The sequence below is a fragment of the Brienomyrus brachyistius genome, chromosome 23 (assembly GCF_023856365.1).
Source record: "Brienomyrus brachyistius isolate T26 chromosome 23, BBRACH_0.4, whole genome shotgun sequence".
NCBI classification, from domain to species: Eukaryota; Metazoa; Chordata; class Actinopteri; order Osteoglossiformes; family Mormyridae; genus Brienomyrus; species Brienomyrus brachyistius.
In genome coordinates this window covers 15,495,534-15,520,937 of record NC_064555.1, presented here as the reverse complement: position 1 = coordinate 15,520,937, position 25,404 = coordinate 15,495,534, and the positions used below count along the sequence as shown (strand labels likewise).

Here is a 25,404-nt window from a genome sequence, read left to right as displayed (position 1 = left end):
CCAACATGCTTTACGGTAAATAAGCATGAGAGACTCAAAAAGATCATAGGTTAAATTTCACACATAATTTAAAAGGAACTACAGTCAGGCCGAGTTCCTGCAGCGCAAGTCCCTGGTTCTAGAACAAAGTGCCGGCAGTGTTAAAGTACCCTTTCATTCATTCATTCATTCATCCATTCAATAATCGTTAACACCGCAACTAGTGAAGGTTAAATGCTGTAGTTAAATGCTATTTCCGCATGCCCTGGTGCTCAGAGCCTGATCTGCACCCACCGCTGCCTTTTCACCTCTCTCTGCCACAGCCCAGAGAATTTGTGCTTTTATCGTACAGCTAAGCCTTTAAATAAATTAGCTGAACCTCTAACAAAACGAGTGGGCTAATTGCGATTTTAGAATAATTGTTCTTCACGAGAATTTGAAGAATGCAGACTGCTTTCACACCGAATTGAGTTCAGTTTATCAAATACTTTTTAATTAAATCCAGGCTTGATAAATTATAATCTTTTGTTTAAAATGCAGAGAAATACCAACATTCTAGTGACATTTAATTAATACTTTATAACTAGGAATGATTCTTTAACATGTCTACTAAAAGTGAGACTATACACTAAACTACACTAAAAGTATGACCAGTAATACTATATAATATTTTATAAAAAAAGGCTGCCCAACTTTTTCTTAGTCCTCCGACCTCCTTGTCCTTGGGGAGTGCTCTCCAAGCCTTATTGCAATAATTATCGGGAAGTCAATTAATCCAGACTGATTTTATGGGTACAAATCAGACACCAGAGAAGTAACATAAGACAGGCAGCACTTAAGATCCAAGATAATCCAGAGCTGTGCAAATATATCAGTTATTGACATTTCTGTGACTTTTAACCGGATGATGACCTCACCTCACAAGGAGATGTGCCAGTGAAATGTGGTCTCAAGTTGGGGCAGACGGTGACACGGAGACGAGCAGAACGTCACCTGAGCAAGACGGAGGGTCGGGCTGCCAGAAGAAGCGGCTGTTGATTTCCGTGCACGTGATCCTGTTCGCCCCCTGCAGAACGTATCCGGGATCACACTGGAACAGCACGTGGTCCCCTGGTTCCCGGCTGTCCCCGCTGCGTGTCCCGTTAGTCGGTGTGCCCGGGTCATTACACGAAGTAGCGGTAGAGACTGGAGAGGCAAAGTGGCTAGTCTTTATGAAGGAGCCACACACAGCCACACCTACCTGCTGTGTAACACTGAAACACAGCTCCAGAACATACTGCTCAGCTGCGGTAACTCAACAAACGGCGCATTCTGTGACCCCCATAAAGGTCAAATCTAAACCTAAAATATACCCCTTCCCTCACTTTGGATAAAAGCAACAGATGTAACAATATATCACATGGAGAGAATTCACCAACTCTCAATACCCTTTTGAACCAGGGAAAAATATTTCAGTTAAATGTTGATTCTGATACTTGTATTAATTATAGAAATATCCTATGTCTAATGTGACAATATTAATTTAAGGTATTTTATTTATTATTTTATTTTTATTGAAGGTGCTCGTCCGTCTCAGATCCATAGCTGAAAGGACGTTTATGGTGAGCAGATGACGTCCCACCAGACTGAGAGCTTACGTCCCATTGAGATGAGACCTGGAGGACTACGACAGAGCGGCCCCATGCAGCGGAGAGCAAAATAAATAGATATAATTGTCAGTATACAGAGCAGCTTAGCAATCCGAGATCTACTCAAACGCAGAGGAGAGCACTTTCATTTAGAACACATGCCATGAACAGATCCATCAGCGGGGGAAATGCGTAAGGGGAGGGGAGGGGTGGGCTCAGTACTGTCACGTGGCAACAGACAAAGTCACTACCTGACAGGTGACATACAAGTTACTGACGCACAGGTTCAACCAAGAAATTCTTCCTTTTCTTTCCATTGGTTATGAACAAGCGCAGCTTAATTCTATCTGACTTAACTGTTCAGAAGCCATTGATGGGGATTTGTTCTACCTTGAATTTTTTGAAAGCTCCCAGATCCCATTTTAGCATCTTTCTTTCATTAATATGAAAGGATATCAGTGCAGATTTCCTCCTAATGTGACCGTCTGTATCGCATTATCTTCTGCTCATTATCCTGCGACTTGTTTACATTGTTGCGTTACACAGAACATGCACAAATGCCTCTATGCAGATGTGCGCTTAGGCAGTCCCACACTTTCCCATCCATCTCCAAAACACACACACATACAAATGCAAACGCAGACACACAGTGACACATTTTAAGCTCTAGTTTTGCAGACACTTCCTACTGAGTCTGACATTTGTGCAGCTGAAATGGAAATGAGCATGAGTGCATCTCTGTATAGCTATATAGCCGTTGACTCGTACATACAGATGCACAAATGGAGACATGGTGTCATGCGTCCGTACCGGAGAACTGCAAAGCGAAGCCCTGCTTGCTGGTGAAGAAGTCGGTGGTGAACTGCAAGGTCACTGAGTTGAAGGTGCTGTGGGCATCAACTGGCAGGGCGGAGCCACTCAGCTCCCTCATCAGGATCCCGCCCTCCTGGGGGCCGTCCCAAATGCGCAGCACATCATGCACCTCCTCCGTGTGGAAGACCAGGAAGTGGAGCCTGAGGAACGAGTGAGAGAGAGAGAGAGAGAGAGAGAGAGAGAGAGAGAGAGAGAGAGAGAGAGAGAAAGCCAGATGAGCAGAGTCTGCATGGGACAGGTTACCTAGGGCTATAGACTGTACAAAAGTGATAATACATTCTCCAGCAGACAGGACTGTACACCACCAGACTGATAACCGCGGACGGTCCATGAGATCACTTTCCACGGTTATTATCCGTCATGCCAAGAGGCTGCACCATGCTGTATTCTCAGCAACACCGAGCTGTCTACACTCCACAAACTCTAGATCCTCCATCATACCTGACCGTTTATGAGACTGGCTACTCCACACACATGGGTTCACTCACGGCTCGAGTCGTTTTCAGAATTGGTCCGCAAGTACGGCACATCAGTAATAGCTAGTGTCCAAACAGCTCTTTCGAGTCAGCAAATGGCATATCTCTATGGTGACCCGAAAGTCAGCGGCTCTCGTGCAGAATGGCCACAGGCTCGCCGGCTTGCTGTCTCTCCTACTCTCCCATTCGCTGAGACCTTAATGATAGTGGTGAGAAAAAAATGACGCTTTGGAACCTGCAGATGGTAGAATTATCATATTAAGTTATTTCTTCACTTTATTGGTTGCAATTATGTTAAAATTGGCAGCAAGTGACTTCACATAGAGCATGAGAATCGTTGTGGGTTTCAAATCGACATCTTCCTGTCCTTTGTAAGACAAACACACATATGTAATCCAAGCACAGGGTCAGCTATTAATTTGCCCCCCCCGGAAGCATTTTAGGGGGAATATTAAGGGTCTTGCTCAAGGGCCCAAAGAAAACGAGAGTATTCTTGAATCCTATGCTGCAGATACTGTAGGATTCAAACCAACGACCTTACGATCGCATGCAAAACACGCCTAATCTGCTGAACTACACACCGACTCTTATACTTAACAAGTTTCTGGGGTATTTAAGATCTTTTTTGCGCCCATCTACGCCCATCTTTGTGATAAGTGGTAATAACTTTTGTCTCCTCAAATATACGTCTGTTTCCTAAACACCTGACATTTAATCCGCAGGCCTCAGGATCGTGTCCAGGACAAGCTGTTGGATAATGGATATTTTTAAAAGGATGGTTTATAGGGATATTGGCTCATATCTATGGTAACCAAGGCGCCACTTAGACATGCTGGCGAACGGGGCCGCCTCTCAGGCCTGGTGAAGGCACATGGGCCCCTTTTCATCATGCAGGCTCCAGGCTCACTAAATTAATCCCCCCCGCCCCAACCCCTTCTCTTTCATCCCCTCCTATACTCTCAGCCCCCTCTCACAGCTTCAAACGGATCGCGATATTCCCCCGGCCACGGACGGGGGCGGACCTGGGTGACGGCAGCGATGGAAGTGGAGCGGCTCTCAGATTTGCATTTTAAACGGGAGGTGAGTCGTGCACGCCCGGAATAAGCCCCGCCCACCGGACCACGCCGCCGGCAACGGCCGACAAATAGAGAGGGACATCACGCTGCCTGTATCACACGGAGCCCCGCTGCGCCCTGGAGCGGACTGCGCGGTGCAAACGCGTCCATGAAAAATAGAACAAAAAAGCGAGCGGAGCAGAGAGAAGGGTGATGCAACACTCTCAAAATGCGATGAAGCCTTGCTGCGCGGCTGCAATGGGGAATGGGCAGCTCTCCTGTATCCGCACCAGTCAGCCCCGCGTGCCACCTTCCGGCATTCTGAAGCGCACTCTGGCCGCCCCACGCACCACAAAAAATCAGCAAGGCCAGACAGATGCTATAGTATTGTTTGTGTGGGGGGGGGTAAGGAGAAGGAGCAGTGTCGGAGCCAAATCTGACAGCCGGGCCCAACTTGGGGGGGTTGGGGGATAGCAGTGACATTACTGAGATGCCATCGGGGGAGAGAGACTGGCAACGGTAAATGTCGTTGACCGGGGGTGGGGGGGTGGCAGTTATCGAGCAGCAGCAGAGCACAGACCACCAAAGACACCTCAGCTGTGCTCACACAATATGTGGTAATCGTTCAATTTTATTTTTTGGGGGGGGGGGGGTTAGGCCACATAGAGTGACACATAGAAGAGAAAATGCAGGGATACAGTGACAAACAGGGAATACACACGAGCGACAGCGGGTCCTGCCTTTGGGCTGCCGTGATGGGAACCGTGCAGCTACTACAGGAACGAACGAGGAAAGAGTGAAGCACATTCCTCAGGCTCCTCCTACCTACACAGCCTCATTCTGATCAAGACATCCATGTTTGAACCCCAGCATCCAACAAGGGACACCAGTGAGCGAATCCACCCATGGACTAAACGAAGAGAACTTTTAAATTAACAGCATTTCTCAGATAAATCAGGAAGGAGGGGGCCTTTACAGTCACTGACCCACAGTGATTCCATTATTGATAGTCATCTAAATACACTTTGTTTCAGAATTGCTTTTTATAAAGAGCACTCCATGGCCTGATTCAGCAGATCCATGCTCCCTCCTCAGTAAATCCATACAGGACCGATCTGCAGGACCCATCAATTCCTACACCCCGCAAAGTGCTCCCTTGGGAGGAAGGGGGAGCAGGTTTGGACAGCACACGAGGAGAAAAAGAGACACTTCTGATCGTGGTGGCCCACGCGAGAGAGAAGGAGCATTTGAGATGGTTTTAGTGCTACCTCTGAAGACATAAATCCTACCCACCAGATATCTAGGTGCTGCAAAATTACTTTTTTAAAGGCCCTACAAGGGCCAAAAATGTATTTTACTATCAGATTTTGAATAAGAAACTCACAATGTGCTTTAAATCATGACTGAGAGTGGAGAGCAGTAATGGACCCAGGTTATGCTCACCCTCCTGGACTCACGTGGCCTGCCTGTACTCACACGGTCAACCTGGACTCACGTGGTCCCCCTGGAGTCATGTGACCACCTGGACTCACATGGCCCGCCAGGACTCACGTGGCCTGCCTGTACTCACACGGTCAACCTGGACTCACGTGGCCTGCCTGTACTCACACGGTCAACCTGGACTCACGTGGCCTGCCTGTACTCACACGGTCAACCTGGACTCACGTGGTCCCCCTGGACTCACATGGCCCGCCAGGACTTACGTTGCCTGCCTGGAATCACATGGTCTATCTGGACTCACATGGCCCGCCTGGAATCACATGGTCCATCTAGAGTCACATGGTCCCCCTGGAGTCACGTTGCCTGCCTGGAATCACATGGTCTATCTGGACTCACATGGCCCGCCTGGAATCACATGGTCCATCTAGAGTCACACGGTCCCCCTGGAGTCACGTGGACCACCTGGACTCACGTGGCCCGCCTGGAATCACATGGTCCATCTAGAGTCACATGGCCCGCATGGAGTCACATGGCCCGCCTGGAATCACATGGTCCATCTAGAGTCACATGGCCCGCATGGAGTCACATGGTCCATCTGGACTCACATGGCCCGCCTGGAGTCACATGGTCCACCTAGACTCACATGGCCCGCCTGGAGTCACATGGTCCACCTAGACTCACATGGCCCGCCTGGAGTCACATGGTCCACCTAGACTCACATGGCCCGCCTGGAGTCACATGGTCCACCTAGACTCACGTGGCCCGCCTGGAATCACATGGTCCATCTAGAGTCACATGGCCTGCATGGAGTCACATGGTCCATCTGGACTCACATGGCCTGCATGGAGTCACATGGTCCATCTAGACTCACATGGCCCGCCTGGAGTCACATGGTCCACCTAGACTCGCATGAACAAGTCTGCCCTCCTTGGCCTTGCTGCATTTTTCTTTGGGTGGATCAATGACCCTTGAGTGCTCTCACCGATCACTCGGAGACACACTTCCCATCCTCTATCATTCGGCTAAATAACAACAGCGGCTTGTGCTTGGCACACGGAGAGCCGGCTCTCTTTATAGAAGCTCAAAATAAATATATGAACGGAGAAGAGAAGAGAAGAGGGGGTGAGGTTCGGGGGGGGCAGAGATGTGTTAATTCTGGAGCTTTCTCCACTGCTCTACCGATGAGCCAATCCAGCAAGACTGGGGGGGGGGGGGGGGTAGGAGCTTATGGAACATCTAATCCAAGGAGCCCGGAAATAAAGCCTCCTACCTGCAGAGCAGCTGACGAGTGCATGGGGTAATTATCGCCGCTGCTTGTGGAGGTGGTGGAGATGGCAGCACATGCAGTCCTTCGGCAGGGTACCCCAGGATGCCACGATTACGCCAAAGGCCCCCCTCCCTCCCACTGCCTCGGGATCCAGGGCCGGCCGCCTCGGACTTATGCATTGCAGATGATCATTAATAATTGATTACACAAGATGTGATCAAAGGGGTACACACACACGTCTCAGTCTGGGCTTATGTACACAGGGGGCAAGAGGAGTGGGAGAAAATTTTCGAGTTAACCCCCACGACCCTAGCCACGGAAAGCATACGGCGGCATGTAGATTTTGGTTAACCTGCATCCATAATGCAGGCACACCGTCGCCCCTCCCCGCCCCGAGGGAACGCCCGATGCCACCCCCAAGGACACTCCCCCCTCCCAAGTCTCGCCCTCCAATTTCAACTCATCCTCTGTGAACTCGGCTGCCTCTCGGCCCTTTGGAGTGTGGACCCGGCTCTCCAGCTTCTGCTCCCCAGTGGGCCTGTGTGGCCACCCTGCCCCGGTCTGAGCTGCTGTTCACTCTTCACTTTTCCCCCCGCATCATGGGCAGGAAAGTTCTAGAATGTCAACCATCTTCCCCAGCGTCAGCCTGACTCAGACGCAGCTCGTATGGACAGATCAGCTTCTAGTCATTCACTGAACGAATCCGGCGATTGTAAAACATTAAGAGAGCATCTGGCTGTCTTACCAGTTTGTCTCACAAATGCTGCAATTTTCCATTTATAAGACTCTGTCCTTGTTGAACACTGTGATTACAGAGTAATAAAAAGAATCATGGAAAAAAAAATCTAAAAACAATACAATAGCTGTCTGCAGACTTGGTTGGACTTCAGATTCAGAAGGAATCCTTTTACATTGGTATAGCATTCTCTCTCTCTCTCTCTCTCTCTCTCTCTCTCACACACACACACACACACATTTTCCTGTCCCTACTCATTGCTGGTCTGCTCTGTCATTCCTGCAGTGACATATTTGTGTCCAGCGAAACTCCAGGGAAAAATGAAGGCCCACTCCCTCCTTTGTCATCCATTCCCATTAAAGAACCGTTCAGGGGGGTTGGGGGGGGTTATTTCTCTTTGTATTTTTGTTGTCTCTGTATTTTTGTTTTCTCTTACAAAGATTCCAGCTGACAGCACCTAAGCATCTGATGGCACATCAAGTGGTGCCGGATTTCAGAGTTGAACACACCCCTCGGTTGGTTACAGGAAGTGACAAGAGAGACACCAAAAAATGGCATCCACTCCACACTCAGGTAGCAGTAAATTACCTGGGAGTACACAACTGAGTGTGAAATACACTGAACCAGCAGTTTGAGTCAGGCAGATGTGGATAACTGTACCCTGTGCTTCGAGAATATGCTAATTACGACTACTGCAGATTATCTCTTCTCTTTCTATGTAACAGGTGCCGGGGCATATACAGGGGTGGATCCAGAGGTGAAAGCTGATTGGCCCTCTTCCCTGTCACTCACTGATTCAAAACGTATCAGTTGCTAATGAAAAAGTTGTCCCCTTTGTATGAATTATGGCCCCTCTTATGCCCCCCTGGACAGGGTTCAGACACTGAACAGGTACACTGTGGAGACCAAGGGCCTCATGTGTAACGACGTGCGTAGAATTCACATAAAAAAAATGGCGCTTGGACAAAACTAAAAATGTGCGTAAGCAAGAAAAAATCCAGATGCACAAAACTTTACGTAAGCACAGATCGACACAAATTCCAATGAGCATGAAATTTTACGCACGTGAACGAGCCCATAGCCACCCCCCTAACACGCCCATAATTATGTATATCTGCATATGTAAATCTGTATAAATCAGCGCGGGTACGTTTTTCTCGTAGCATACTTGTTTGAATTACTTGCATGTTTATGAATAACAAGTTGGGTGCAGATGCGGTGTTACTTTTGTTTATTGTTTGTTTATTCTTACAGACAATAGTACAAGAGGTGCCCCCAGTGCCGAGGACGACACAGGCGGCGATGGTGCTGCTGTGCCGAGCACATTTTTCGGCGCTGGCGGCACACATTCCCGTGCCTCGGAAACCGGGGGGCGACCGTCCGGCAGTGTGCTGACTGAAGCTGTGCTGCAGTCACAAAATGCAATAGCACATGCTGTAAGAGATGTTGCCAATGAATCAAAACATCTAAATGATACGCTGTGTGATATTAATAAAACATTAAAAGAATTAGTAAAAAAAATAAATGCGGATTTTGGTTACCTGTTTTACATTTTTGCTATTACATTCAAACGAAGTTGTAACGCTGTTACATTTGGCAGAAAATTTGGTGGCTCAGGGTCAGGTTCATCTTGCCTAAACTCTTCAGATGCCTGCAAGCTACGATTTTGTGTCAAACTATGCAGCACGCTGCATGCTTGTACAATGCAACACTATTTGCGGACTGTATAGCGGCACCCCACCAGTCTTGTCCAGGCAGCGCCAGTGGCCTTTAAGCTGCCCTACAGTGCGCTCTGCCAGCGCCCGAGCCCGACAGTGGGGGGCATCATTATATCAGCCACGACTTCAGTGGACACCCACTGTCCCCTAAGGAACTGTCAAATGGTTAAATCAAACCAATCTTACAATATTGGGCCAAATTAAAAATGGGGAAAATCTTCTTACCGACCAGCCTGCCATCACGTACCACCCCACTTTCAAGTTTGTTTCCAGCACTACTGTTTCTGAAAATAAACGAATCATGGGTAGAGCCAGGCCATCTAGCCAGTACATTAATGCAGGGGCATCAGAAGCACTTTGAATGTGGGGGGGACACACTGGCATAAAACTAATATTTTATCTTAAATGTGGGGGGATCCAAACGAATAATTATGAAATGTGAGGGGGACACGTCCCCCTCAGATTTAATGGCGGCGACGCCCATGAATTAATGGGACGCGTGTTCGAACCGCACATAATTTGTACATTAATAGAGTGAAAGTGCTTTCTATTTACATGAGCAAATCCGTTCTCTGAAGGTGCCTTTATACTCATGTGTGTGCAGTCGACGGCTCCGATTATATTCTCTGCAATATTGTGCTTTAATGTTTTCCTGTTCAACCACAGTGTAAGGAAATTTTATATACTTGGGTGACAAGTGGATTACGCCGTCCCATACAGCTGGCATGGCACAACTCAGTGATGACTGAGAAATACCCGATCGGTCCGCAAGTTCTCGCTGAAAAGCACCTGTGCCTAAGAACCCGACAATGGACAGAACTTGTAAAAGAACAGGTATGGCTCAATTCCTCATCGTCTGCCTTTGTAGTGCTCGCCCAAGTTCAGCACACAGCTCCGAAAGGATTGTTCTTGGAAATCTGAATCGACTTAGAAGTCAGTCATCATCATGGGCCAAGAAATCACTATGAATACGTTCTCTCTTCTAATTCTTCCATAAGCTATGTCTTCCAATAACGCAAGAACTTCCATGGCAGTTGTAATACTTTGGTCATTTCCGGCACCGTTTTATTGTTACAAATTGAATAAAAATCAGGTTCTGTACATTTGTAAACAACATACAATTAATATCGGTGTATTGGATAAATTCAGCGTCATGATTGTGAGTTAAAAAAGGGAAACCACAGTAGCAATGATTTACCACTGGGAGCCGTCTGTGTACAAAACCGAGCAGAAACGTGCGTACGCCATGTGTGGAGCTGCCGTGAGAATGTGCGTAGCGGTACGCCAAGTTTCGTTTTTATACATCTCGACGTGAGCGTGGAAATGGACGTATGCAGCATTTTCGTACGTACGCACCGTTTATACAGGCCCCATGTGACTACAGGCTGAAATAACACATGGGAGAGGACTGTTAACCAAACGGCCAAGCTCTGCTACAGATTCTAGGAGGCCAATTACTCTGGAAGTCATGATTATTGTCGCACAGAATTACAATAAAGGGGATAACTGCTAATTTCCCTGCACTTATCCCATGAAAACGATTTATAAGAATATATCTTCAGAGGTAGCACTAAAACCGACTAAAATTCCCCTCCTCTCTCACGGGGGCTCCCACGATCAGATTTTCGACCCTTTTCTGAAGTGATGATGATGGGGAAAGCTGCTCATTGGGGATACTGACCCAATGGTGCTCCCCGGCGCGGCCTCGATGGTCCACACGCAGTTCAGGTTGTGGTCGTAGGGGGCCGGGTAGCCAGGCGAGAGGATCCGTCCAGTGGGCTCATCCTTGATGATACCTCCACACTCAGCTTGGGGGGGGGGGGGGGGGGAGAGAGGCAGTGAGCAGTCAGACAGGTCCAGGTCACATGTCATACAAAATCACATTTTTGTCCCCTCCTCCTCATTACTCATCCATATATAATAATAATTATTTTTTATATATTATATCTTCTGCACTGGGCTGTTCTGGCTGCTTTGTCCCAGAGTACCTGATCAAAATGTTTGGTTTTGCTTACTTGTACAGTATGTGCTCTACACTGCTGGATGGTTATATGTTATGTTATTTTTGTAATTTTGCAATTTTACTTGAATGTGACCCAAGCAAATCCCTTGTACTGGGGCCATCCATGGGGAATTAAGCTAATTCTGATACTGACTTTGATCAGCGATCAGTAAGCAGCACCCCACCGTAAACAGCATATGGTGCCTTCCTGCCTTCACACGGACGGTACTTTAAGGCTTAACACCTACAGAAATCACGCAGGAGCTAAACACAGCTTGAGAAGAAAGATGCTGCCACCAAATGTTGGTGATGTGGGTGGGTGGCCGAACCGCCCCACTCACCCCGACACCGGCATGGCCTTGAGGGAATGTCACGTGGGTGACATAGACCTGACCTTGCTGCTGACTTTGTCTCAGCGAAATGTCGGAGGAGCGGAGATTCATCACCTATCTGTGTCTCACCAAATGAGTCAGGAGTGAGTCACTGGTAAGCAGCGAGAGGGAGCGAGAACACGCCACATCACACCCTCATACATCTTCACTCGAAGGTACACCAGGAAACGGGCCGCCACATCACACCCTCATACATCTTCACTCTAAGGTACACCAGGAAGCAGGCCGCCACATCACACCCTCATACATTTTCACTCTAAGGTACACCAGGAAGCAGGCCGCCACATCACACCCTCATACATTTTCACTCTAAGGTACACCAGGAAGCAGGCCGCCACATCACACCCTCATACATTTTCACTCTAAGGTACACCAGGAAGCAGGCCGCCACATCACACCCTCATACATTTTCACTCTAAGGTACACCAGGAAGCAGGCCGCCACATCACACCCTCATACATTTTCACTCTAAGGTACACCAGGAAGCAGGCCGCCACATCACACCCTCATACATTTTCACTCTAAGGTACACCAGGAAGCAGGCCACCACATCACACCCTCATACATTTTCACTCTAAGGTACACCAGGAAGCAGGCCGCCACATCACGCCCTCATACATTTTCACTCTAAGGTACACAAGGAAGCAGGCCGCCACATCACACCCTCATACATCTTCACTCTAAGGTACACCAGGAAGCAGGCCGCCACATCACACCCTCATACATCTTCACTCTAAGGTACACCAGGAAGCACACCACCACATCACACCCTCATACATATGCACTCTAAGGTACACCAGGAAGCACCCCACCACATCACACCCTTATACATTTTCACTCTAAGGCACACCAGGAAGCAGGCCGCTACATCATGCCCTCATACATTTTCGCTCTAAGGTACACCTGGAAGCACATCACTTCCATGTAATTTCATTTCATTTCGTATTGTCACTCCGAGGTAATGCCATTCCACAGACTTCCATTTAAATGAAGCAGAACAAGTTCCCAGCCAGAGCACGGAACTCTGGATCTACTCTAGTTCTCAGTATAGACACTTCCTAGGAGTGGTGCAAGTAGGATTTCAGTGAATCTTCTAAATTACATCTGCAGTCAAACTGGAAAAAATAAAATGAAAAAAATTCATACAAAAAGCCCTTTACAATAATTCAGGCATCGTCAGAAACCAACAGTGCACAAGGCCTTTTCCAACTTTAAAAGCTTGGAAAACACAGGCAAGAAGAAGAGAGAGAAAAAAGAAAACTCAACAAGAAAGCATAAATCAAATGTCCTGTAGAGCTTTGATCAAATTGATCTTTTTTTCAGGTTTATTTTTCTTTCTTTCTTTCTTTTTTTCCCTTTGCCGGGTTCCTATCAGACAAATGCCGGACTGTGGACAGCAGGGTTATAAATCAATATGAAACAGACCCATCTCCTTCAGCTCCAGTGATGACCTGCTCCAAGAGTCACGGAAGCACATTACAGATCCTCGGCCTGGCCTTCCACTACAAGAGCGCCTTTTCACTAGGCGTAGCCAGCGTAAGCTCCACGTCTCACTGCCAGGACATAGCGACTCCAGCAGAGAATTACAGCACCTGTTCCCCAAGTAATTCGCCTTGCTCAAGGTCGGAACTTGCCACCAGAGACCCCAGATGGGGTCTTGCCCTTTCTGCCTCAGAAGAATCTTCTGATGCCATGTCAATGAAGTATAATGAGGTACAATTGAGGGGAAACCGCTACGTTTCATGGTTATGAATTAGGATTTAAAGGCTTTTGTTCTGAACCCAGGTGGAACTGCTGTTGGAATCTGGACCAAGGATGTTCACTTGAATTGCTTATGTGAATATTTAGATATAATAATAATAATCCATCCATTTTCCAACCCGCTTATCCTACTGGGTCACGGGGGGTACGGAGCCTATCCCAGAAGCAATGGGCACAAGGCAGGGAACAACCCAGGATGGGGGGTCAGCCCATCGCAGAGCACACTCACACACCATTCACTCACACATGCACACCTACGGGCAATTTAGCAACTCCAATTAGCCTCAGCATGTTTTTGGACTGTGGGGGGAAACCGGAGTACCCGGAGGAAACCCCACGACGACATGGGGAGAACATGCAAACTCCACACACATGTGACCCAGGCGAAGGTCCCAGAGGTGTGAGGTAACAGTGCTAACCACTGCACCACCGTGTCGCCCCATAATAATAATAATAATAATAATAATAATAATAATAATAATAATAATAAACGTCCAAGAAATATTAAGCTGGTTTTTATGGTATTAATCTCTGGCTGTGCTACAGGACACAGTCCTACAAGCTGTTGTGGAGCCTGAACCCTACTTGTTAGACTGACACTGGACTGATGGAGAGCCGACAGAGAGAGGATCCTGTAAGGCACTGATGAGTGCAAGGACACTGTGAGAGTGCGTGGGTGTGTGTGTGTGTGTGTGTATGGTGCAATGTACATACGCCGACCTGCTGGCCCACATCTCTGTACAGACATGCTGCCGTGCAACCTTGGCGGCACGATGGAGCGTCGAGGGGGGTGGGACTTACCCACACAGAGGGGGAGTGGGCTGTCCCAGGCCCGCCGCTCCCCCCTCTGGCACGTCAGCACCTCCCTGCCCTTCAGCGTGTAGCCTGGGCTACAGCCGTAGGACACAGTGCTGCCCGCAAAGTGGCCCCGGTCCTCCTGCTTGTAGCCGAACTGGGGCACGCCGGGATCCTCGCACTTCACCAACTCGAAACCTGCCATGGGGGGGGGGTATAGGGGGAGAGTGTCACTGTCTCGCTTCCTCGACAACCTCCTCGGGTTCACCTGGCTGAGGAGAGTGCAGTACACTATGCTTTAGGCATTTCAAAGGAAATGATGTTTAAAGCTGTTTATCTGGATAGTAAGTGTATGTTTGCACAGAAAAACTAAGAAAAACAACATAATTTAACATTAACAGGAACACAAATTAAAAATAATAGTAAATCTTCTGTTCTTCAAAAAGTTACTGAAATCTAGTTGGATGGCTAGATGAACCCCTGTTCAGTTCCATGTATTAATTTCATTGCCAGCTCATTCAATAACTGAATTAGGAGCAGAGGTGCAGTATAAAATGTGCGCTTTGACCTTCTGCACGCTGCGCCCGTCTTGTGTCACCATCCGGCCCATGCGGCCGTATCCGTCTCTATGGCCCTACGGATCTGCATGTCCGTGATTTGCATGCGCTCGTCCGAATATCAATAGTTGTGTCACAGAAGCCGCTAGCAATTCTGCCATTCGTCAGGAGCCTTGGCCTAAAAAAAGTACCTCAACTAACTCTGTTTAGTAACATTTTAACCCCCACACCAGTTGTCAACTACACAATCGTACAAAATAGTCTGGTGGGGTGGGGGATCTGACAGCTCTAATAGCCTGGGGGCCTCTGTTCATTTAAATGTGCCTCTGGTCTGTTTGCCTTTGATATAACCTTTAGTTTTAAACAACTCCAGATATAACTGTAGATTTTATATATAAAGAGCTATCAGTTAGCATTCAATTATTCGTAGGTTATTTTTTCATGATTTTTCATCACTGCCCTCGTAACGATGCTCCGGAAGTTCACGGCCACAGACACCTACAGAATGACATCAGTTCTGTATGGCTTGGACAGAGAGGGGGAGTGCATCTATTCAGAAAGAGCTCCCAGCCTGCCAAGGTAGTACAGATGGAGATTTACAGATAGAGGTCACCTCCCGCCACGGCTGGTACTGATACCGAGTTACAGATACAGGTCAGCTCCTGAGTGCTCGGTGCTGAAAGTAAGAGGTCACTTCCTGCCAAGGTAATGCAGATGGATAGTTGCAGATAAAGGTTACTTCCTGTCTTGATCGCTATGGATACAGAGCTATGTGTACAGGTTAGTTCCGGCCAGATGGAACCTGATAGATGGCTAGATATCACTTCCTGTTTCAGTTGGTACCAATACAATGTTACTTCCCGCCAGATCTGTAATGCTGGGGGGGGGGGGGGGGGGCTACAGATCCAGGCGACACCCTGTCAAGTCTGCGGAGATGGGATGGCACTCACTGTTGTAATGCAGCTCGAAGCCCTTGCTGGTGTTCTCGGAGTTGCTGATGAACTCCAGCCACATGAAGCTGGAGGTGCTGTTCAGGGCCGTGTCCAGCAGCTCTGTGCCCGTGAAGGTGCCCAGCAAGCGGGCCCTGTTACTGCTGCCGTCGTACACCTGGCACAAAGATAGGGAATGAGTAAACCTGCATGCGTGGCCGCCACAGCGATGCAGCGGACGCGAGGAAATTTATCAGCCTCTCTTCAAAGCGGGCGCTCCGATCTGGCAACAATGCACTTTACGATCTCATTCAGCAAAGCAAGTTCTAACACATGCCTCGCTTGCAAATCTCACTGAAAATGAGAATCCCTCAAACACCTCCCAAGCTGCCACACAACCCCTTCCCCACTCATCACCTTGACAACATCGTCGTCCTGAAGACGGAAATCCCTGGCACGCAGCTGGATGCCCTTGCCCGGCTGTGTCTGGATGGAGTATATGCACTCGTGGTTGTTGCCGTAGTAGGCTGGGTAGTTGGGCGAGAGAAGCACTCCCTGGGTGCCAGTCACAGAGGATCCGCATTCCGCTGTTGGGATGGGGGGAGAGGAGCCATGTCAGGTCCTGGTGCTGGGGGGAGGTTTACACACATCCAGACACACTCATACATGCACCTGGTCTTGCATGCAGGGGTACATTACTTTGGAGCCACAGCCCGCCTAGAAATTACATAGCAGAGTAATAAATGCTGGAAAAAAGTACAGACACAGCTCTAACTCAGCAGATTTACAGCTCGCTTAGTACTTGCAGATACGACTCCGGATATGTCACGCTTAGAACCTCGATTGCATGATTGGGGCATAATTACTCCTAATTCAGGTGAATTACTAATTTTATTGCACTATTCCAGCAGTTCAGAACCAAGCATGGGATTCTGTGGCCATGAGCTACACCTGCAGCTGTCATGTAGATGCTGCTCGTGTTGCGGGGTTGATCGTTTCTTTCAGCTACGATAAAAAACTTCCTCTAAATTGCTTAGCTGCACCTTTCTGTGTGAACGCTGCCTACTTCCATTATCACCCTCTCCTGAATGTATTATTATTACAAATTGCATTTCTCTTACGTGCTTAAAACTGATACTCAAATATTACGAGGGTCTACCAGAGAAACTCTTAACAGACAAACTAAACAAGCTATTTCAAATATTTACTTATACAGAAACAGCCTGACCGAGTTCCTAGAGAAGCATAAACAATATTTTCAGGCACCATAAGCAAGTCAGTGCTGGGCAAAAAATAAATACATTAAACTTAATTATTGCTTCAACTGCAATGGCAGAGTCATAACATTAACAAATTACTTTCTAAGTCTAGCACCTCCAGCAATTCCGCTGCTTGGTGATTTTGAGAAATCTGGCCTGCAAGGTATTCCGTAATAAAATACAGCAAACTTTAAATTAGAGTTTGGTGAAACTCTGGATCCACTGCTTCCAACTACAACCCTGTAAACTGTCAACAAATGAAAGACAAGAATATGAGCGACAGAGAGTAGCCCAGGTCTTTATTTCTCTCTTGTCCCATGTCATGTAGGGTCCCATTGATAACAGTAACTCTCATACTGGGGGTGGATCAGTGAGTTAGGATGCTGTCTGTGACCGGAAGGGTGCTGGTTCAAATCCCACCGTCAGAAGACAGATTTCACCATCGGGCCATTGAGCAGTGCTGTTACACCCCAACTGCTGCAGGGGTGACCCTGCTTTCTCATCAATGTATGTCACTTTAAAGAAAAGCATCTGCTAAGCAAATAAAATGCACCGTCCAAAAATAAGCTTCCTTCATCTGCAGGCGAGGCTGGACAAAGTATTTGAAGGGGGGGGGGGTTTATAATGTTAACCAAGCAAAATGAAAGCACGTGACCACCTACCAACACACCTGGGCAGAGGGGAGCTCCACACCCGCCGCCGCCCCCCCAGGCAGGTCACCTGGGATGGCCCCTCCAGCCGGTACCCCGGGAAGCAAGAGAAGATGAGGGAGTCTCCCACTCCGAACTGCAGACCCTTGCGGCTGCTGTCAGGGGGCACACCGGGGTCTTCGCAGGGCTCCAAGTCGTACTCTGGGGGAATATCACAGCGGGGGTGAGAGGCACAGATTAACGAGTCACAGCCATTTCTCAAATATCATTTGTCGTTATGTATTTAATTTGCATGCACTTTGCATGTCATTTGCATATTCTGAAAGTGACAGGTATAAATAGAGGCGGGGCCATGCGGGTGCTGGCACCAGCTGAAAGCTGATTGGCCACATCTTAAGAAATCCCATAATCGCCCCTGTCAGAACGAGCGTCTGGAGGTGAGTGGTGCAATAGCCCTATTGACCTTATATGTCTTGAAACCCCTTAATTCCGCCGCGGCCCCCTTTAACCGCCAGCTGTACATAATTCTGAGTATCACACCTTTCATTTTTGTTAATGGGCCATCGTATTTGCATACCGCTCACTCATCAAAAAAACAATGGGACAGTCAGTAATGCTCACAGCAACAGAGTTACAGTATACTGTCACCCCCAGAAAAGCCGTAAAGCCCATAATACAGTCGTGTTCATGTCATATATTTTAGTGCTCATTTATGCATTGGTTTCGACGGTCCCACACCAGTAATAAGTCTCGTTTTAATACAAATACCAAAGGAACTGATCACTTTAATAGCCATTACAGTAGGGTATGGGTGGTCTTATTATTATTTTAAAAAGATATGTGACACGTAATGTTTTTCTCATGATCCTTTCATATTTGCCGGAGTAACAACGCAATCGGAATGACGAGCCGCTTCAGCCGAAAACAGTGCATTCTACTTTTCATTTTGAATAAAATGTGCGGTTGCCAAATTCAGCCAGGTGGCTGGAGTGATATTTTTCACATGCATATGCATTTACATGTGTGTAAGAGTTGAATTACCTTTTAAACAGTCTGTAGGGTTTTCAAACTACCCCAATGCTTTTGATGAAGCTAATTTTAAGTTTATAATGAAATAATACAAATTTGCAGCAAGATATCCTGCGTGAGCGAGAGAATCTGAAAGCGTGAGCTTCGCACCAGATACGTGAGATTTGGCGACCCTGAAAACACACATTTTTTCACCTGAGTTGACTGGTAAAAAAAATACCATTACTTAATACATTTGTTAAAAAGCATAAACTTCGATGAACATGAAATCACCAATAAACTATGTCTATTTAACAGGCACTTTATATGCATACTGCACTTAATTTTTTTCAACTTTACGATTTCAGATAGAGCAGCCACTCTCTTAGGAACATTACGGCTTTTTTGGTTGAGGCTGTCAGATTCGCTGCTGTGACAGAGCAGCCAATCTATTAAGAACATTATGGCTTTTTGGTTGAGAGTGTTCAATTGGCTGCTGTTATTAACACTCATGGCACATTAGCGCGAACAAAAGGCCTGCATAAGCTGAAGTATGTCTTGCTTGGTGGTTAAAGAGCTTGATGTTCATTGGCCTGGGAAATGGCGGTTCTAGTGTAAAATACTGAATTGGACGGGGTGCTCGCCTACCAGAGAAGGTGATGTTAAAGCCCTCGTAGGAGACCGAGAAGTCGGAGAGGAAGCGGATCTGGGCGGTGAAGTTGCCGAAGAGGCCGGCGCTGAGGGGAGGAGGCAACGTGGAACCCGTGAGGCGCCAGAGGGGCTCTGAGAAGCTGCCGTTCTCCGTCACCAGCAGGTAGTCGTGGGGGCTCTCCAGGTGGAAGGTGTGAAAAGTGAGCTGCACGCCTGTATGGAGGAGAAGAAGGGCAGAGCGATAATCCAGCCGACTCTATGACCAGCACAACCCATACAATTAGAGCTAATGGCGAGGGTCCTGAGTAAAAGGACCAATCGAACACTACTCTGGCTTCGACTCTACAGGTGACATCATCATCGAAGCACTTATATCGATTTGATGACATCTGCTGCTGTGGCAGGGGAACATAAACACCTAGCAACTAACAATAAATTTGGATCAATCTCCTGCTGGACTGACATTCTACCGCGTGACTCTAGGTCAACAGAGCATGTCAGTCAATCAGGTTTCACTTGTTACAGTATTTTTATAAGTGCATTGTCGTAAAGCACTTGACAGAAAATACCATACAGAGGGAATCAAAAATGCAACGCCATTAAAGAAAAATATGGGTAACGATCCCAGAAACATGCAGCATAAATTCTAACTGTTGACATCAAGATTCATTGATAGTCTGTCCAATAAAAGTGTCCATGCTTATGTCACAGAAGCTGGATGTAGCTGTGCGCTGACCTTTGCCGTGAGACGTTTCAATCACCCAGGTGCAGTTGAGGTTGTGGGGGTAGAAGTCTGGGAACCCAGGTGACAGGATGGTGCCGCTATTCCCATGGATGTAGCCTCCGCAGAGAGCTTTAGCGTGGGCGAGAATGGAGCAGGGAATCCCGTAAACGACATATAAACACAGCTATCGTTACTTTGTCCCCAGCTTTGACGATGCACTAAAATGAAGTTTACAAGATTATTGCCAATGATATAAAAATGGTGAAGAAAGGGATCTAACGGGGTAAGCAGGGGCAGGGGGACAGGGAGGCTGAGAGAAAGCAGGGCATACATAAGACAACGCGATCAAGGTCAGTCTCAGTTCTATGAAAACCACTGTTATGTCTCTGCTTCCAACTGAGTGATTTCTATGGCTGGGGGGGGGGGGGGGACACGAACCGTCACAGCTGGGGAGGCCACGACTCCACTGGAAGTTGGGCTCGCACTCGAGAGGCTCGCTGTCGCTCAGTGAGTAGCCAGCGTCGCAGCTGAACGTCACCAGCGCGCCCACATAGAAGTCGTGCCCATGCCGCTGTCCGTTCACCGGGATGCCCGGGTCCACGCAGTGGTCTGACTGTAGCTGCACGACTGCAGCAAGGGGGTGGAGACATGGAGACAAGGCTGTTATCTCCCCCCCCGAGGAAAATCTGGGCCATTGCAGGACATACAGATGCACCATTACATCACTTTGGGATATTTAGAGACACCCAACTCCCTAAATGAATATATGTGGGGACTGTGGGATAAAGGTAGAATTCTTGAAGAAAGCATAGATGAACATAGAGGAACAAATTCCAGACAAACAAAGGTGCAGGACCCTGAGATGTGAGGCCACCATGCTGCTCACTAAATCACGGTGCCACCCACTGAATCACTGAGTCGCTTGCTAAGTCATTGTGCCACCTACAGAGTCACTGGGCCACCCACTGAAATACTGAGCCACTTGCTAAAGTGACTGCACTGCCCACTGAATCACTATGTCATCCACTAAGTCACTATGCTGTGCACTGAGCCTACAGAGTCACTGTACCACCTGCCGAGTCACTGTGCTGCCCAGTGAGTTACTGTGGCACTCATGACGCCCCTCTTTAAGCGAACTGTCACCACCTGTATCATCAGTTTACAAAAAAGGAATAGTTCTTATAAATATATATTTTTTTCTACATTTAGTATTTTTCTGTTTTTAACTTATTAATGTTTGCGCAACACCGAAAACTCAATGAATGAACTTTTTTAAAAAGTTTTTTTTTTTTTTTATAAATTACTAGCTTATTCATTACACATTTTTAGCAAAAGCGAAACATTCCAATATACCCATATGTTTGCGAACTGGACCAATAGCACCTTGTTTGGCTCAATAAGTCAATTAAATAATTATGCGAGTTGGTTGCAAAATTTAAGAAGTGCATGAAATGTCTCAGGAGAGGTTTGGGAACCAAACCGTGTTCTTCTAGCCATCAGTAATTTTGTGAAGAACAAAATTTGTACATTCATTGTTCATTTGTACATATTCTAATCTTTAAATAGCTATTTCCTGAGGAATTAAACACTTACTGCTGAGTTAGATTTAAGCGTAATTAAACGTGCTAAAAAAGAGACTAATGTGCAGTAGTGCATATGTGGGACATTTACACCACGTATGGATATTTGCTGAGCACTTAGTTAATCAGGGAATGCATCCAGGGTAATTCTAGTGGTAGTGCTCACAGGAAATGCGGCTGTTATTTTATATAAGTATGATACACTTTTCTAAAGGTCATGTGCATCTGCAGAAAGAAGCTTTTGCTGTATCGTGCCAGTGTACTTTATTTAGAACTGGGAGAAGGCTGAGCTTTATGGCGCGACGGTGAGTGGGACTATCGCACATGAGTCACACGCCGGCCACAGGCTGCCCTTATAGCAGAGACCCAGCTCTGTCACAAAGCTACGCAAAGCCGCGTCTGCCAATCTGCTTATCTCACTGCAAACTCAGCCCTCTGTTATTATGTAATTACAGATGCTGTGACTTAGACCTCAATGCCCTGCGATTTCACTTAAAGCAGATCGTTACGATAGCAGCACAGCGATGTCCTTTTTTTGTCTATTTACTTTAGGGTGTCTCAGCTGTTAAGTATTTCCAGTGTCTCTTGTAATTAAAGCAGGGGGGCATGAGCTCGATGTGAACATAAGCTCAGATGTCCAGAAGAACTGAGTGGTTAATTTCTTATTTCCATCTTGTTAAAACTGACAGCTCAATTTTAGTCTATTTAATTTGAGTCAAAGTGGTTGCTTGTATCCCAACTGCAGGCTCCACTGGCAGGAGAACAGGCCCATGTAACTGGATAATTAGTCTTCAATTTTCCTGAGCTTTCTGCTCAGAAACTAGTCAAAGTATTCTCCTGTAGATTTCACGGAACCCAATAATGAACAGGCTCAGGACCTAAATAGGGACAGGACACGGTACCATTCGGAAAGGCACATAACATACCTTTCTTGAAGAAGAAGCTCAGATTATGGGCAAAGTATCAAAATTGCTATTTAAGTCACTCTGGATTAGAGCGCAAGGTAAACAAGCAAGCTAGTCATGTAATTTACAGTTGTCCAAACTGAATTATGTACAAAAACACATTGAGCGGAAAATTTCTGAATTTAAAATCTGTTTCCTCGCTAATTCAAACTCAAGCACAACATCTAAAGTGCAGCTTCTTTTCAGATGTGCCTCTGGAACCTCTACATGTACAATCAGAATATGACAGCCTTTAATTATGGCAGAATGCTCTGGTGTAAACACCAGATGTTCGACGGGAACACAGTCCCGTTCTAAAGAGGTTGTGGTGCGCACGCGTGCGGGACGTGGATATGCCGGCAGCGGTTTCCTACGCGACGCGGGCCGTGCCAGCTGCCAGCGCGGCAGATCCTGCAGGACTTTGAGGTGCCTGTCAAACAGCGACTGAGCCACGCTTGGCATGCCAGGGGAGGTACTTCTCCACCCCCACGGTGACGTCAGTCAAACAGCTAAGAAGTCCAAAAATAACACCGGGGGCTGCGTCACAAGGTAGCACCGTCGCGGGGGGCGTACTCTCATAGCGGATCCGAAAGCCGATGTCCGAGTGGCTTTTGTCCGTGGTGAACAGCAGGTACAGGACGTTGGAGGTACTGATGAGGAACTGCGGCACCTGCGTGCCCTGGTAGCTGCCGATGAGGGGGGACGATGGGTACCGTCCATCTCTAATCTCCAGCACGTCATAGTTCACCTCCGTCCGGAACCTGCAGGAAACAACAGCTGGATCTTTTAGAACCAGTGCTGATCATTGTGTCATTGCAGTGTTTCCCACAGTCTCACACATTGAGAAAAGCTCACTTGCTTGTACACCTATACACACTAACAAACACAGACCAATAACGCAAATTCAGTAATGCACTGATTCTCCACTCAGCTGTCCCGGAACCGTAGACAGTGCACATTTGTTCCCTCCCAGCTTCCAGCCAATCAAGAATATTGAATACCTGGTGTAGGCTTGTCGGGAGCTCGGAGGAAGTAGAGGAAAATGGACTTGAGGGACCAGGAGGACTGGGTTGAGACACTGCATTATTGTTGATTGAATTAGCGTTATTGTCGCAAGTGATCTTCTCTTAATGTACATATACATGCATGCAAAAGAACATTGGCTTTTAGCTGTTCGTGTCTCTGTCATACGTGTGCATGTGTCTGAGACACAACTCCAGATAAACGTAGCACACGCCTCTCCACGCGGGATTGTGACTCTCCGGAAACCCATGTGACTACAGTCTCGCTTGAGCTATGTGGATATAATCACGTTTCTCAAATCCGCGTAATAATCATCGTGTACGACATAAGGAATTGGAGTGCGTGTGGCTGTCATTCACACGTAGAACTAAACGTTATCACACACTTAGACGCAGATTACCAAAATGGAATGATCCTCGGGCAGATATAAATTAATGTCCTCATTGTCATATTAGGGCAACGACCCAGCAATGGTAACTGCAGAATTACAGCAGGAAAGTTAGCTGCAGTGAGTTCGGCGGGGTGGGCCGAGGGGCCCAGGCAGGAACAGCGCTCACTTGTCAAAGATGATTTTGATAGGGTGGCCAGGAGGGGCCTCGATGATCCACTCGCAGTTCAGGGCCTCCTTGTAGAGCTCAGGCCAGCCCGGGGACAGGATGATGCCACTTAGGGCTTTAAGTTCCCCGCCACAAGGAGCTGTAGGGGTGTTTGGAATTGGGGGGGGGGGGGGGGGGGGGGGGAGATACAGCAGAAACCCTGTCAGATGCTGTGGCAAAGCTGGAAAGATCCCCTTGAGAACAACTGAACTTTTTGTAAACTCCAGAAGAAGCATACTCATCTTTAAGAATGACGACAGTTTGTGTGGATTTTAACGTAAAACAACTGGAAAAGAGTGCATCAGAACGGGAAGGGAAGCATGCTATCTGGACAGAATCCGAGTATCTGTGGAAGCTCTCGGGTGCTGTCATGTCGGAGCTGGAGGGCAGCTCCGGTTACCCATCATGTCTACAAGTCTGCTCAAATGCAGATAAGTTCCCGGAGGCCTTTCAGCGGCGGCAAGTTTGTCTAGAAGGATGATGACGCTTGACTGAAATCTGACTTCCTGCCTCTGCGTAAAGCTCCTGGGGACACCGTGGGATTTGAAGACGGATGACTGTTATGTTTCCGGAAGGCTTCAGCTACACAGGCAGTGCTGCCAGTGCTGTCAGTCTAAGGTCTGAGCCAACCGAGAGCAGCAGGAGGAATGCTGGTTTAAGTATACTGATGTGCTCCCCCGAGGTTGTCAGTTCATGCCCCCCGAAGGTTTGTGCTGTTGCACCTGCTGAACCCTCAGTTTCCTCCTGTGAAAATGTCCACAGATGGTAAGCAGCTTAGCAACAGATAACAGTGACAGTGTTACTACCGGCTGTAACAATTTAAAAAAATGATTGGTTTCAGTTTCAGCACTTCCTTTCCACCTGCTGACTGCCCCCCCCCCCCAGCAAAGCAGGTGGTACAACCCATTTTCACTTCTGCTACCAGGCTTAGGTGTGACCACTTTGACTAAAAGCAGGGTTCTACTGGACACAAGCTCTATGGCTACGTCAGGGAGAAGAAACCACAGATGCTCCTGTCACGCACCAGCCGGTCCACCCAAATATAGAGCCTGCTTGGTTCATAATAACTGAAGGATGGGCCTCACTGCACTTTCTGAATGTAACCTCTCTGCTTCATGCGTGATGTCATGTACCTACATATAGGGTAGTACATTCACCTGGGGGGGCAGATTCCTGTTCTTGGCTCTTTGTGAGGAACATACCTGTCTTCACAACAGCCCAAAAACATACAACTGGGTTTTAGGGGTGCAACAATATACTCAGCCTACGAGACGAAACACAATACTGGGTTCACGAGAACGAGACAAGAAAATATTTTAACAATATTTTATGGAAAACTTCAAAGAGGAAATATATTACTG

General features: G+C 47.4%; 1 protein-coding gene across 2 annotated transcripts in view; it reads right to left on the bottom strand.

Moving 5' to 3' along the window:
- The window catches only part of csmd2 (CUB and Sushi multiple domains 2), a 249,101-nt gene that overhangs the window by 73,375 nt on the left and 150,322 nt on the right, over window positions 1-25,404 (bottom strand). For both annotated transcript variants that reach the window (XM_048993996.1, XM_048993997.1), the window contains 12 exons: window positions 24,005-24,143; window positions 22,998-23,185; window positions 20,339-20,527; window positions 19,913-20,029; window positions 19,174-19,389; window positions 17,530-17,718; window positions 16,026-16,195; window positions 15,630-15,786; window positions 14,129-14,320; window positions 10,854-10,980; window positions 2,418-2,620; window positions 973-1,164 (listed from right to left, as the gene is read on the bottom strand). In XM_048993996.1, the coding sequence (XP_048849953.1) occupies window positions 973-1,164; window positions 2,418-2,620; window positions 10,854-10,980; window positions 14,129-14,320; window positions 15,630-15,786; window positions 16,026-16,195; window positions 17,530-17,718; window positions 19,174-19,389; window positions 19,913-20,029; window positions 20,339-20,527; window positions 22,998-23,185; window positions 24,005-24,143 (2,079 nt within the window). The remainder of the gene's footprint in view (window positions 1-972; window positions 1,165-2,417; window positions 2,621-10,853; window positions 10,981-14,128; window positions 14,321-15,629; window positions 15,787-16,025; window positions 16,196-17,529; window positions 17,719-19,173; window positions 19,390-19,912; window positions 20,030-20,338; window positions 20,528-22,997; window positions 23,186-24,004; window positions 24,144-25,404) is intronic.